This window comes from Portunus trituberculatus, chromosome 22, assembly GCF_017591435.1.
Source record: "Portunus trituberculatus isolate SZX2019 chromosome 22, ASM1759143v1, whole genome shotgun sequence".
NCBI classification, from domain to species: Eukaryota; Metazoa; Arthropoda; class Malacostraca; order Decapoda; family Portunidae; genus Portunus; species Portunus trituberculatus.
The window spans coordinates 10,510,276-10,525,876 of record NC_059276.1 but is presented as its reverse complement, the minus strand read 5'-3'; the positions used below and the strand labels follow the sequence as shown (position 1 = coordinate 10,525,876).

Genomic DNA, 15,601 nt, shown 5'->3' with positions numbered 1-15,601 from the left:
AAAGAGTTAAGATTGCATTCTGAATCCCTTTGTTCTCTCACTACTCAAAGACAACAGAGATGATTCGCTACATTTTGAAAGGTGTTTCTTCGACAGAACTGTAAAAACACCCTTAACCTCTTCAGTACCAGGACCTGTTCTTATATTTATTATGCTAACTATCTGGTGAGTTTATACAGCTTAAGAAAATTATGTGGGGATTAAAACAGGAAGACTCTGGCCATTAATCTTCTGACCTTCATAGACAGTTTATAATGACAATAAAATCGTCTAATTATAACCAAAACTCATGGTGAAAAATGTGTCACAATACTGAAGGAGTTAAAAATCTGTGTCACTTGAACTTATATGAATCTTTTGAATGTTGTGGTGAGACGCGGAAGTGTTTCATGACGCCACCGCTATAATCGTTATGTTAAAGGCTTATGACTTTACCTATTTATTTAACCATCATTCAGTGTGTCACCCTGAAGCAATGACCTCCTATGTAAGGCATTATTAACTACTGCTGGCATAAATATTAGTAATTGGTAAGTTTAAGGACAATTATCCCACAATGCTCTATAGAGACTAGTATATCAGTAAGAATTCTTTTATTATTTATTTTTACTCTCTTATTCCAGTGTTTCTATCACACAAAACATAAAGAGTATAAAATAAAAGCCTTTATTTCTTATCTTGGCTAAATAGAATAACCCAACATTAGACAACCTTCCTTTTCTGAGACTGGCTACGAATTATTAATATTTTCAACACACTAAGTGAATCTAAGAACTATCTGTGAACGGTATTAAGTTCTGCATTGCACTCAAGACCCGGAATGGTACAAGTAAGTGTGTTATATTAATGCATTACATCATCACTCTACAAAAACGTGAAGTGTTCTACAAATGACACCAAACTTAAAGAAATAAATGAGTAACAGAACGGAAATGAACTTGCAGATGGAAAGACACACACTGACACACACACACACACACACACACACACACACACACACACACACACACACACACACACACACACACACACATAAACTTTAACAGACGGGACATTACAATCTTTACTTAACCATACGAAACACAAATAGATAAAACAATAATAGGTAGACAAATGTATTGATAGATATGTCTACTTACTTCACTACTTTAGCAGAGAGAGAGAGAGAGAGAGAGAGAGAGAGAGAGAGAGAGAGAGAGAGAGAGAGAGAGAGAGAGAGAGAGAGAGAGAGAGAGAGAGAGAGAGAGAGAGAGAGAGAGAGAGAGAGAGAGAGAGAGAGAGAGAGAGAGAGAGAGAGAGAGAGAGAGAGGAGCAACATTCATAGCACAACGCACTACCACCAATGACGACACACCTACACACACCTGGCTGAGTCACGGGTCACTAGAGGCAGGCGGGGCAGGGAATGGGGCAGGGAATGGAGAGAGGGGAGGTACCAGCAGCACAGCAGGAGGCAAGGGAGGGCATGGGAGGGTCAGGGCTGTGGCAAGACGAACACCACCAAGAAGGGAAGGGAAAGTTGGCCTGAAGGTTGGAGGTCAGCGAAGAGCCCCCAGTGAGCCTTGCTTGCAGTACTCTCCGTCTGTGGGGAAGAGATCGAGACTTATAAAAGATGAATGAATGCTACAAGTACTGAGACATACGGAAGATGAATGAATGCTAAACGTACTGAGGTAAAACGGAACATAGGTAAGAGGAGGGAATGTACAGGCTAAATGTACGAAGATAATTGAGAGATGAGAATTAAAACTGGACATATGTAGAGGAATGAATGTAGAAACTAAATGTACATAGGTGATGGGAAAATGAGATTACTACACTGTTAACTGTAGAAATACTCTTGATATCCCCGCTAGTCATCTCTGTAGCCTTAGAAAACAGTCGTGATGAGAGAGAAAAACGCGAGAGACAAGATTTCTATACTATTAACTGGAGAAACACTCTTGAAAACCTCGCTAGTCATCTCTGTAGCCTTGAAAAACAGTCTTGGTGAGAGAGGAAAGCGTTTCTGAATACGAGCTGAAAGAAGAAAATTACCAATACACTTGAAAACACATGAAATACACCGTGAGAAGCAACAACCATATTACCAGACTGCCAGCCAATGTGTTCGCCATGCTTCTCGTTGTTTGCAGCCAGCCACTCCTCTAAGGGTTTGAAATATTCCCTCATAGCAGTAGCATCCAGTCTTCCTTCAGCTTCCCCTGTCAGGACCCCCAGCGCTTCCTCCCATGGTCTCGAACGCCCAAGCTTCAACATTTTCCTAAGGGGTGAAGTTTGATGGTTAGTGAAGGTTATCTTAGGTTTATTGTGTGTGTGTGTGTGTGTTTATTTTGGCTTCATTTTATTTGGTCTTCGTTTAGGTACAAAATTCACTAAGTTCTGGTAAATCTCTCTTTTTTCTACTTACAACAAATTAGATGACCTTTCAAGTATTTTACATCATTACTAGTGTTGTTATTCTTATCTATAAAGAGATATTTAAGTCACCCTTCACTCCCTATTATTGTTTACTCTTGTTTGTTATTGCTTATTATTTTTAGTTATTGTTTTTTCTTGTTTATAAGGAGATACTTCAGTCACCCTTCACTCCCTATCATGTTCACTTACGTTTTCTCTGTCAATCACATGTCACTGCCTTGCCTTCCAGAACATTATCGGTAGAAGAAATAGAAAGAAAAAAAATATCAAATTGTAAATACAAAAGAAGATGCGTTAAGAATAAGAAAATAAACAAAAATGGACGCAAATGCAAAGATATGAGGTCCATTTTCTGAAACGCTTTGCTCTTTCATCATCACTACTTTCTAGAGGCTCTAGTTCAATATACTCATGGCTTTAAAGGTGTTTTATGGCTCTGGTGATGGATTGGCCTTATTTCTTGTTTGTGAAAAGGAAAAAACTGTCTTAAAAATCTGGCTAATTGTCTCTGTGGCCTTGGAAAAAGTAGTGAGAGAATAAAGCGTTGTTAAGGGTGTTTTTATGGTTCTGGTGATAGATTGACAGAATATTTAGTGTATTGATAGGAGAAACTGGTCCTGAAATCCCGTCTAGTCGTCTCTGTGGCCTTGGAAATCTGTCGTGGTGAGAGAGCAAGGCGTTTCTGAATATGGCCAGAAACGACTTGATCTCTCACTACGACAGTTTTCCAAGGCCACAGAGACGACAAGCCAGATTTTAAAGACTATTTGCCTTGTTGATAATGCAGAAAACGTGTTAACATGTCACTAGAATCACAAATAAAAACATCCTTAAAAACTCGTGTCACTTCAACTAGAGTCCTTTAAATATAGTGACGGTGCAGCGCGGAGGTGTTTCAGAATATGGGTCTAATCCCAAGCCTACTACTGGACTTGACTATATAGACTGGGCTGGACTGGACTGGATTTCCCTCTGTGGTCAGTCAGCAGTAGCGTTATGGTCCCTGACGCTACGTGCTCCGGACAGGATAAAAATAAAACATACATTTTCTCTCCTATTACTCACTTAAGGGTGTTTCCCGCCTCATAGGAGTTATAGAAGTCACACTTATGCAGAGGCTTGCTAGGGTCAAGAGGGTCATACTCTCCTGCCTTCATACACAGGGCCTTGTAGAACTGGAACTGCAGTACTGTTGACACGTAGTACCTGCCAATATATCAGGAAATAAGGAAAATTGCAAGAAGCCATAAGGTCCACACGTCACAGTCCCTTTAGGAAATATAACCACACTTTTCCACAATAATCCTCACCTCTGACCTTTAGAAATAATCCATGAGAGAGAAAACATCTACGAATAAAGGTCACAATGTCAAAGTCCACCAGTGATCACTAAAAACATTAGCAGCATTATATATTTACCGATACAAGATAACAGACATTGATATATATATATATATATATATATATATATATATATATATATATATATATATATATATATATATATATATATTTTTTTTTTTTTTTTTTTTTATGTAAGAAGGAAAAACTTGTCAGGGCAATATAAGATAGTAAAATGGTGGACTTAGTTGCCCCTGCAAGTCCAAAAGGGTTAGCTAAATGAAGGGATAAATGTCTTGAAATCTCACTCTTAATTGAAGTCAAGTCATGGGAAGTTGGAAATACAGTAGATAGGGAGTTCCAAGGGATGCTCTAAAAATACACGGCAATACTCACCTAATATACTCCACGTCCGCGACCACGTGGTACTTGGCGGCGGGGTCAAAATCCTTCTCTGTCCTGACTACTGGCGGCTTGAGGCCCTGGAGCTGGAACCTGAAAGCCCCGCCGGAATGAAATAACTTCTCTTGACCTCATCAGTAGCAGGACGCGTTTTCATATTCATTCTGCTTACTATTTGATGATTTTACTTAACTTCAGAAATATATGTGGGAGTTAAAATAGCGAATACTCTGGTCATTAATCTTCTGACCTCCATAGACCTTTCCTAATGTAATATTGTCTAATCACACTAAAAATTCATGAGAAAAATGCGTCCCAGTACAAAAGAGGTTAGCAATTAATGTCTATCAATACTATGAGTTGTGATTAAATCTGTTGCAGAAATCTGGAAGTGTTTACCTTAATTCCCACCACACACAATTCCAGGCATATTCGGGAACGTGGCCGCTGAACACCTCCCAGCGCCACAAGTCCAGCACATAGGCGAAGTGCAGGAGAGGAACCCAACGCAGCGCCACTCTCAGCAGGTAGTTCATTTCCAGCTCATTGTCCTCCTCTACCTCCTTCAGCAGACCCACTCTCTGTAAGTGCCTCGGTGTGCCCACGCTCATGATAACTGTGTCTCCCAGTGCCTCGTGGAAACCTGAAGGATGAAAGGTTGTGTGCGAGTTTGTAAAATATGTTTAGTATTGAGTAAACCATTGTTGTTTACACATGTGTTTTTTGGGGTTCTTTTAATACTTCAATAAGATTCTACTTCGTTAATACAATAAAAGGAATCTCGAGGCGATTTCCGTGCGTTGAATCTCGAGTGTAATAGTAGGCTGGCATTCTCACCCTGGTTGGCACCCTTGCGGAAGACGAGTGGCAGGTGGTTGTACTGGAGGTAGTAGTGGATGTGGCCCAGCTCGTGGTGGATGGAGAGCAGGTCCTTCATGTGAACCTTGGCGCACATCTTCACTCTGCAACGACACACGCCAACACTGGAAATTATCTCTCTCTCTCTCTCTCTCTCTCTCTCTCTCTCTCTCTCTCTCTCTCTCTCTCTCTCTCTCACCACCACCACCACCACCACCAGTAGCAGCAGCAGCAGCAGCAGCAGTAGTAGTAGTAGTAGTAGTAATAGTAGTAGTAGTAGTAGTAGTAGTAGTAGTAGTAGTAGTAGTAGTAGTAGTAGTAGTAGTAGTAGTAGTAGTAGTAGTAGTAGTAGTAGTAGTAGTAGTAGTAGTAGTAGTAGTAGTAGTAGTAGTAGTAGTAGTAGTAGTAGTAGTAGTAGTAGTAGTAGTAGTAGTAGTAGTAGTAGTAGTAGAAAAAGAAAAGTAGTATTAACAGCAGGAGAAATTTTCGCACCGCGGTAAAACTCTACGGTGGCAGTGACTCACGTTTCACTAACTCTACGGATTAAGAACCTTCCTTTCCCTCTTGCTTTCCTCTCCCACGCTCTCTCTCACTCTCCCACTTACTCACTCACACACTCCTCCACTCATTCCTCCATTCTCTTCCACACTTTGCTCTCTATTAATCCTTACAACCGTCACTATATTCCTCCTCCTCTCCTGTTTGTCTCCTTCAGTCCCACTCAAGTGCCACATTCTTACCTGTAGTCCTTGCCATTGCAGAAGTCCCAGGCTGAAGCTTGGCACAACACCTTCCTGTCTGAGGGGCGGACGAAGAGGGAATTTCGCCAGAAGGAGGTTGGGAGGCGAGTCATGTTCAGAGAGACGAAGAAATCATCCGCCAACTCAAACATTTTCCTCACTGTGTATCCCTGAGGAGGTTTGATAAGCGTTAGCCCATTCAGTACCATGACGCGTTTCCATATTCATTCTGCTTACTATCTAGTGATTTTATACAGCTTCAAAAACTTATGTGGGGATTAAAAATAGTGAAGACTGTGGCCATTAATCTTCTGACATCCACAGACCTTTCCTATTGTAAATAAAATTGTCTAATCATACCCAAAATTCATGGTAAAAATATGTCCCAGTACTGAAAGGGTAAATCTTAGCCTTACCTGTGCCTTCATCTCCTGCGTGATGTCCAGTGAAGGTTTCAGTGGGTAGGGCTTCACAAGGATAGATGTCCTCCCACCGCTGTCCCCACATGGAGCCCAGCAGGTGAGCAGGTATAGGTCCCTTCCTACTGATGTGTGTCTCACCGTATTGCTAAAGGAAAGCATGCCATTATTTACTCTGGCTGGCTTTTCAACACTACAACTAAATCAGCTCAACTATATGAAAGAAAGAAAATAGTGTAAACAGAAAGACTTAATACAGAGGAAGAAGAGGATATAATATATTTAACCTCTTCAGTACCATGACGCGTTTCTATATTCATTCTGCTTACTATTTGGAGAATTTACACAGCTTTAGAATTTTAAGCGGGATTAAAGTAGTGAAGACTCCGGATATTAATGCATTAGCTTCCATAGACCCTTCATAATGTAAATAAAATCCTCTAATCACACCCAAAACTCTTGGTAAAAATGCGTTCCACTACTGAAGGAGTTAAAGAAGAATTGATCGAAAGAAGCAAGACAGTGATATATGAAATGTGGAAAAAGAAGGAATCAGAAAAGGAAAATTCTTAACACGATTGAACTGAAAACTGACCAGTGAGAAACAGCAGTGAGGATCATCAGAGAAGCGCCGATAAAAAGACCAAGCTTGCCAAACAACACATCACCTCACATGACAACCAGTTCCCAAATGTGTTAAGCCTAGTCACCGGTAAAGTCTGTATACTTTTCCTTCACACAAACAACACAGGGTTCAACTCACCTCTCGCAGCTTCCTCCTGACGTAGGCGTGCAGCTGCTGGTACAAGGGCGCCAGCTGCTGGAAGATTTCACTGAGGACAGAGGTAAAGTTGCCATTGCTGTTGTACTTCGCCTGCCACTGGTCTGCCCGATTGTCGAAACCTGCAGAGATTGTATTTGCTTTCAGAATATGCAATTGTACTTCTCTCTTTCACTGCTTTCTTAGAGTGAGAGGATGAGTTTACATTCCTTGCATTTTCCAGTGACTCTCATCTCTGTTTTCCCTCTGTTTTCCTTCACGTCTTCTCCACACCTTCAATATTCCAATGTATCTTATTCTACAAATATTTTTCCTTACTAGTTTTGCTATTTATGTTCAAATGACTTCATAACAACCATAACCTAATTTATATTCCTTATTACTTATCTATTCTTTATATTTCTGCACATTACGTTCTATCCACAAGTCGTCCCACCATTGAGTTGAGCGGCCCTGTTAGCAAGGGTCACCAGCTGGCTAAAGTACGGCCGCATCTTCCTGCCAGTGTTGTCCCGCCACGCTCGCCACACATGGGCCAGCTCCTGGTACTCCCGGCTCGACTTCATCATCCTGCTCAGGTCTATGATGGAAAGGATCGAGAAGGGTAGCCAGGTGTAATAAATGCCGTTAACCCCTTCAGTACTGGGACGTATTTTTACCATGAGTTTTGGGTATGATTAGAAGATTTTGTTTAAATTAAGACTGGTTTATGGAGGTTAAAAGTTTAAAAGCCAGAATTTTCACTATTTCAATCCCCAAATAAGTTTCTGAGGTTGTATAAAATCACCAAATAGTAAGAAGAATTAATATGAAAACGTGTCAATTTACTGAAGGGAGTAAAGAGAGACAGCACTCTTGAGAACATGGATAATGGAATCTGTCGCCTTGAAAAATAATCGTGGCGAGAGAAAGCAAAGAGTTTTCAAGGGTGTTCATACAGTTTAATATGCTCATAATGACAAGACACATACCTGCATAGCTTCTTTACACACCTGCGCTAAGAGTCTGGTCACACTTGGCGGGCTGGTTGAAGTCACATACCCTGGCACTGCTGTACACCTGCAGCATCTCGGTCTTAAGGCTTGTGTACTGGTAAGAAAGTGTTATGTGAGTAGTGACAATGATGATGACGATAACTAAATAAATACAAGGAAGTGTTATGATGAGAATAGGGTTGATGATGATAAGAAAATGACAAGAAAAATAATAGCACTCACTACTACTACTACTACTACTACTACTACTATTCTTCCTCCTCCTTCTCTACCTAGCTAAGGCAAAAACACAAGCCGGCTCAGGTCAAAGCTAAGCCATTGAAGACCAAAAGAGGGAAACACGAGGAAATAAAGGAAAGGAAAAAAAAGAAGAGGCAAAACCAGTACTAGAGAAAATTAAACCGGGAGGAGAGATGATGTACAAGTGAGAGCTGGAGGGCTGACACAAAAAAGAGAGAGAGAGGGAGAGAGAGAGAGAGAGAGAGAGAGAGAGAGAGAGAGAGAGAGAGAGAGAGAGGGGGAGGGGAAATAGAGAAGGAGTAGGAGGAGGAGGATGAGATGCATATGACTGGAACACACAAAAAAAAAAGAGAAAAAGAGGAGAGGAAATTTATACATACATAACTGGAACACACACACACACACACACACACACACACACACACACACACACACACACACACACACACACACACACACACACACACACACAGCTGACCAGACACACGGGAAAAACCACCGTAATCTCACCTCCTCCAGCTCAGCCTCGGGTAACGCAGCCATGCCGAGGGAGGACAGAAAACGGAGCTGGCGCCTCTGATCACGCGACAACAGAGGGCCGAGGGAGGCAAAGGTTCTCGATGCATTGCCGGTCTCCTGCCGCCACACCGCGAAGTCCAGGAGCGCTTCATTCTGGGAAGGGAGAGAGGGAGCGTTGGTGCTCTAGGATCGAGTTACACAGTTAGTTAAAAGGGGAATTAAAGTCAGTTATATTAGAGAAAAGTCATGTAACTCCCTCAATACTGGGACATATTTTTTACCTTGAGATTTACGTGCGATTATACTATTTTATTGACATTAGGAAGGGTATATGGAGGGCAGAAGATTAATGGCCAGAGTCTGCACTATCTTAACCCCCGTCATAAGTTTTGGAAGGAGTACAAAATCACCAAACAGTAAGCAGAATGAATATGGAAACACATCATGGTACTGAAGGGGTTAAGTTACAGGGTCGAGGTACAGTTACGTAGATAACTGAGAAGGAAATAAACATCTCTCTCTCTCTCTCTCTCTCTCTCTCTCTCTCTCTCTCTCTCTCTCTCTCTCTCTCTACCTGTGCCTTCCTGGTCTCCTCCGTCACGTTGGTTTGGTAGGCCCACTGTGCGGAGAGAGACGCGGTGCATCGGTTCGAACCCTGCTCGTTGACATCCTTCAGAAAGCTCGTGGCTATGTCTGGCAGTCTGACGCGGGGCACATGTACGACCGCAGCTGTGGGGGATTGTAATTATAGTAGTAGTAGTAGTAGTAGTAGTAGTAGTAGTAGTAGTAGTAGTAGTAGTAGTAGTAGTAGTAGTAGTGGCAGTAGTAGTGCCAGCAGTAGTGGTAGTGGTAATAGTAAAAGTAGTAGTAGTAGTAGTAGTAGTAGTAGTAGTAGTAGTTTCCAGACCATCTCCTTTTATTCCTACTCTCTCTTCTCCTCTTCTGTTAACTCTCCCTCTTCGTCTTCCTCTCCTCTTCCTCTTCCTCTCCCTCTCCCTCTCACCATCACCCAATCCCCCGAGTCGTGCGTGTGGGCGGGCGCGTGGGCGGGAGCAGACTAAGAGGCCGCCCGAGACAAACCGGTTAATGTGAAACTTGTGGCAAGATTCTCAGACTAATTATATCAAGGTGCAAATATTACCTTTATCACGTTAACTGGAGCAATAAATGTACAGTTACGTGCCTGCGGTCTGTCTCTCTCTCTCTCTCTCTCTCTCTCTCTCTCTCTCTCTCTCTCTCTCTCTCTCTCTCTCTCTCTCTCTCTCTCTCTCTCTGTTCAGTTCAGTCACCCACAATGAACTTTCTCATCAGTACAAAATAAAGACTCGTACAGTTACTTATGTAATGTTTCCTAGATTGTTGCAGGGAGGGAAGAAGAAGAAGAAGAACAAAAACAAGAAGAACAAGAACAAGAACAAGAACAAGAACAAGAACAAGAAGAAAAAGAAGAAGAAAGATAATGATGATGATGATGATGATGATGAAGAAGAAGAAGAAAAAAAGAAAGATGGTGAAGAAGAAGAAGAAGAAGAAGAAGAAGAAGCAGAAGAAGAAAGATAATGATGATGAAGAAGAAGAAGAAAGATGATGGTGATAATGATGATGATAATGATGATGATGATGGTGATGGTGATGATGATGATGATGATGATGATGATGATGATGATGAAGAAGGAGTAGAAAAAGAAAAATAAAGAAAGAAAAAAAGCATGAAAGAAAGAAGAAGAAGAAGAAGAAGAAGAAGAAGAAGAAGAAGAAGAAGAAGAAGAAGAAGAAGAAGAAGAAGAAGACAATGATGATGATGATAAAAAAAATTAGAAAATAACGAAAAGAAGAATATTACGAATAAGAAGAAAAAGAGAAAAGAAAAAAATAGAAAAGAAAAAAAAAAGAAAAAAATGGAAAGTAAAAAAAGAAGAAAAAGAGGAAAAAAGGAAAAAAAAGGAAGAAGTACATGAGAGCAAAGGAAACTCTTCAAACTAATTTCAGAAGACAGATTTTTATCTTAAAAAATAAATGTCATTGCCAGCCTCGAAAAAAAAAACTGATTTAAAAAGAAAGAAAAGAAAAAAATATTATTCTTAATGTATTGTCATCATCCGTCAAGTCAGAATCAGAATATATTAATTGACAGTGTGTGTGTGTGTGTGTGTGTGTGTGTGTGTGTGTGTGTGTGTGTGTGTGTGTGTGTGTGTGTGTGTGTGTGTGTTTAGAAAAGTATCCTATATTACTTATAAAAAAGTTGGCTAATAATCTTCACACCTCTCATAACACAAAGTAAACAAGGGATAGAGAAGTAAAATACAGAAATAAACGAGTAAAAACACGAGGACAGCTTGAGACGACATGATAAAAGAGAAGCTTATCAACACAAGTGAAAAAATGACACAAAAATCTCGCTAAGAAATTTCCGTGTTTATGAATAGGATTGGAAAGTATTGCACGTATCACAAACCAGTTTTTCCACCACAAACCAAACACAACACTAAATAAGCCCACACAAACACTCACAGCAATAAAAAAGAAGCATATCAACACAAAAACTTAATATTTTCCTTGTGTCACTGCCTTGATGACCTCGCTAAGAACATCATCTGTTTATGAAAAGGATTGGAAAGTCACAAACCAGTTTTTACACTACTAAACACACCTAAACAAACCCACACAAACACACACAACACACCCAAACACAACACTATATCACCAGGAACACTCACCATCCAACACACCAGCCACCATCACCACCATCACCACCAGCACCACCACGAAGCAGTCCACCCTTACTCCAGCCATCTCGCACGTGAACTGCTTGCAACCTGCCTGTCTGCTTGCCGTTGCCTCACTGCCAGGGAAGGGGAAAGGGCGGCGGGGAGGCGGGAGGGAAAGGTAAATTCAAGGTAAATTGAAGGTAAAGGGTAGATTCTTACGGTTTTTGGGTGTGTTCGTGTTACTATAGCGAAAATATGCAGGAATTTTATCATTTGTCAGTGAAAGTGTGAGAAAGTTTACAGTTCGACGTGTTTAACTCATTCAATACTGGGACACATTTTTACCTTGAGATTTGTGTACGATTAGATCATTTTATTGACATTAGGAAGGGTCTATGGAGGTCAGAAGAATAATGGACACAGTCTTCACTATCCTAATCCCCCACATGAGTTTCTGAAGCTGTATAAAATCACCAATTAGTAAGTAAAATAAGTAGAATAGATATGGAAACGCGTCATGCTTCTGAAAGGATCAAAGGTGGAGAGATATAAGTAAGGGTGAGAGGGAAGCAGATGAATGAGATAGGTAGAGAAGAGTGAGAGTGTAAAAATGTGTGTAAGAATGTGTGAGTTTTTGCACATTATCGCATAGGAAAGATTTCGTTGCCTTGACATTCGAGTGTGTTTTGTTCCACTGTGACGGATGACTCAGGAAAAGAAAGGTGTTAAATGTACTGCATATAATTTAAGGCACACTAAATAATACAAATACTTAACTTCCCGTACGTCAAAGTATAGAATGAAAAAGGCATCATTATTAAGCATTTTTAACGGTGTAAGTCTCTATATGTGTGTACCTTAAAATATATTCGTTTTCTTCTTAGAAACAGAGAATGAATTAAGCGGGAAACATAACTAAATGTAAAATAAAACCATTCAACGGAAGACATGTATTCTGAAACGCTTCCACACACCACTTCTGATACATTCCAAAGGGTCTACTTAAAATTGTATGAGTTTTTAATGTGTTTTTAATGTTAGAGAGAGAGAGAGAGAGAGAGAGAGAGAGAGAGAGAGAGAGAGAGAGAGAGAGAGAGAGAGAGAGAGAGAGTGTGTGTGTGTGTGTGTGTGTGTGTGTGTGTGTGTGTGTGTGTGTGTGTGTGTGTGTGTGTGTGTGTGTGTGTGTGTGTAATTCACCACGGTTGTCCACTAGTCACCCGGCCAGCCTTCCTCATTACGGAACGAGCTCAGAGCTCATAGACTGATCTTCGGGTAGGATTGAGACCACAACACACTCCACACACCGGGACAGCGAGGCCTGGGTGAGCGAGGCCACGATCCCTCAAGTTACATCCCATACCTACTTGCTGCTAGGTGAACAGGGGCTACACATTAAGAGCCTTGCCCATTTGCCTAGCCGCTTCCCGGAATTCGAACCCAGACCCTCCTGGTTCGAGTCCCGGAAAGCGGTGTGTGTGTGTGTGTGTGTGTGTGTGTGTGTGTGTGTGTGTGTGTGTGTGTGTGTGTGTGTGTGTGTGTGTTTATGTAATTCACCACGGTCGCCTACTGGTCACCCAGCTAGTCTTCCCCATTACGGAGCGAGCTCAGAGCTCATAGACCGATCTTCGGGTAAGACTGAGACCACAACACACTCCACACACCGGGAAAGCGAGGCCACAACCCCTCGAGTTACATCCCGTACCTATTTACTGCTAGGTGAACAGGGGCCACACATTAAGAGAGAGAGAGAGAGAGAGAGAGAGAGAGAGAGAGAGAGAGAGAGAGAGAGAGAGAGAGAGAGAGAGAGAGAGAGAGAGAGAGAGAGAGAGAGAGAGAGAGAGAGAGAGAGAGAGAGAGTGTAAGGAAACAAAATATCAGACAAAAAAAAATAAAATATAAAAATATCTACAAAACTCATAAATGAATAAATAAACAGATAAAAAAAAAAAAAAACCTGAATGCCTTATAAATACCAGCTACCAAGACACCACAGGGAAGGCCACGCACGCACACGCACACGCACGCACACTCACACATGTACACACGGACACCCATCCAGTCATTCCTAGCTTCCCCACTGAGTAACATCCATCTCACGGGCGGATGCTGAGTCACTCCGCTATGTCCCGAGCCTCAGCACCGAACCTTGCGGGAAATCCGAGGTGGTGTATTAGCACTGCTTCCTGACGGGACCCTGGAAACTCTACGCCGTGCCCTTTTTGCCTCTCCCAGTATGACTAAAGATAGGATTCTCAAACTCTTCTGTGCTTCACCTTAACTATTTCAAAAGGGCCTCACTATTTCAAGAAGGCTTTTTTTTATTCTTTCAGTACTGGAATCCATTTTTACCTTGAGATTTGTTCGCCTGTCTTGCCTCTTCCAGTGTGACTGAAGATATGATTCTCAAACTCTTTTGTGCTTCACTTTAATTATTTCAAAAAGGCTTTATTTAAATTTATCAGTTTTTAATCCTTTCAGTACTGGAACTCATTTTTACCTTGATATTTGTTCGGCCATCTTGCCTCTTCAAGTGTGACTAAAGCTGGGATTCTCAAACTTTTCTGTGCTTCATTTCCACTACTTCAAGAAGGCTTTATCTAAATTTATCACAGTGTTTTAATCTTTTCAGTACTGGAAATCATATTTACCTTAAGAATTTTGTACGATTAGACCATTTTATTGACACTAGGAAGGGTCTATGATGGTCAGAAGATTAATGGCCACAGTCTTCACTATTCTAATCCCCCAACGTGAGTTTCTGAAGCTGTATAATATCACTAAATAGTAAGCAGAATGAATATGGAGACACGTCATGGTCCAGAAGAGATTAAGGTGTTTTTACGGTTCTATAGGCAGATTAACAAGATTTTTACATTATTAACTGGAGAAGCACTCTTGAAAATCGAGGTAATCATATCTCTGGCATTAGAAAATAGTCGTGATGAGAGAGAAGGGAGATTTTAAGCAAGTTTTTATGGTTCTATAGGTAGAGTGACAAGATTTCTATATTATTAACAGGAGAAACACCTTTGAAACTCCGGCTAATCGTCTCTGTGGCCTTGGAAAATAGTCGTGGTGAGAGAGAAGAGCGTTTCTGAATACTGGCCCCGGCCTATAACTTCTGCTTTTAAGATGGGTTTAAAACTGTCTTGTATTTCGCTGTTTCTTTTTTGGGGCGGTTCTAGGGGTAGTTTGACAGGCAGCAGAGGAAGTTATTGGGGGTTTTCATTATTCTATACCTCATTTTCTTGTGCCTTTATGTACTTAAAAGTGTACCAAGTAGGGTTTGTGTCTTTATTTGGCCAAACTCGACGCTAAATGATTGTTCCAAATTAATAGTAGTTTGTGTGTTTGCTTTGTTGAGTTAAGAGCTGTCTTAAATTCGTTGTGGTTGTTTTTTTAACTGGGCGTAACTGGACAGCAAAAGATTCTTCTAAAATAATATTAGTTGGTGTTTTCTTCATTGCGTTTAGAACCGTACCATACTTCGTTGTTTTCATTGTTGGGTTTAGAGCTGTCCTATATTTCGCTGTGTTTGTATCTTTATTGGGCCAAACTTGAAACGAAATGATTGTTCTAAGATAATATTAGTTTGCATTTTTCTTTGTTGAGTTTAAACCTATCTTACATTTGGCTGTGTCTATGTCTTCATTGGGACTAACTAAGTACATCAGAACCTCAAAAGGAATAGAGCGACATACACATCCGGTCACGTAGGCAAGTGTAGGCAAGTGTCGCAGGAAAAACGTTGCTTTGTGGAGATAATTTCAACATACTATTTGATGCTATTGATAAACTCGAGGCAACTTTATGAGTATCGACGGTTAGTTCGGGTAGCGACTCTGTGAACGCAGCAGAGGTGAGTGAAGTGAACTGAAATGAAAAATAAATACTACTTGCGCTGCAGTGAGAGTTGAAAGTCTCTGTTTGACTTTCTGAAGAAGAAGAAAAGGACAACAACAACATCATCACCACCATCACCACCACCACTACCACAACCACCACCACCACCAACAACAACAACAACAAAACAACAACAACAACAACAACAACAACAACAACAACAACAACAATAACGCAAATGTTATAATGCCATACATGCAGAGGAAGCACAAAATAAAAAGTCCTTGACCTTCTAAACCTGACAAGAGAGAGAGAGAGAGAGAGAGAGAGAGAG

The 15,601-nt window shown here is 40.9% G+C and overlaps 1 protein-coding gene across 1 annotated transcript; it reads right to left on the bottom strand.

Annotated features, from left to right (window-relative positions):
* Positions 1-578: 578 nt before the first annotated feature.
* Positions 579-11,795, bottom strand: LOC123507448 (angiotensin-converting enzyme-like). The gene is given in 15 exon segments (XM_045260325.1): positions 579-1,582; positions 2,091-2,263; positions 3,487-3,627; positions 4,159-4,257; positions 4,564-4,807; positions 5,002-5,126; positions 5,763-5,932; positions 6,179-6,239; positions 6,241-6,329; positions 6,945-7,084; positions 7,399-7,542; positions 7,955-8,051; positions 8,708-8,869; positions 9,291-9,445; positions 11,434-11,795. Coding segments are annotated over 15 exon segments (1,920 nt in total). The 5' UTR covers positions 11,510-11,795; the 3' UTR covers positions 579-1,538.
* Between the last annotated feature and the right edge of the window lie 3,806 nt (positions 11,796-15,601).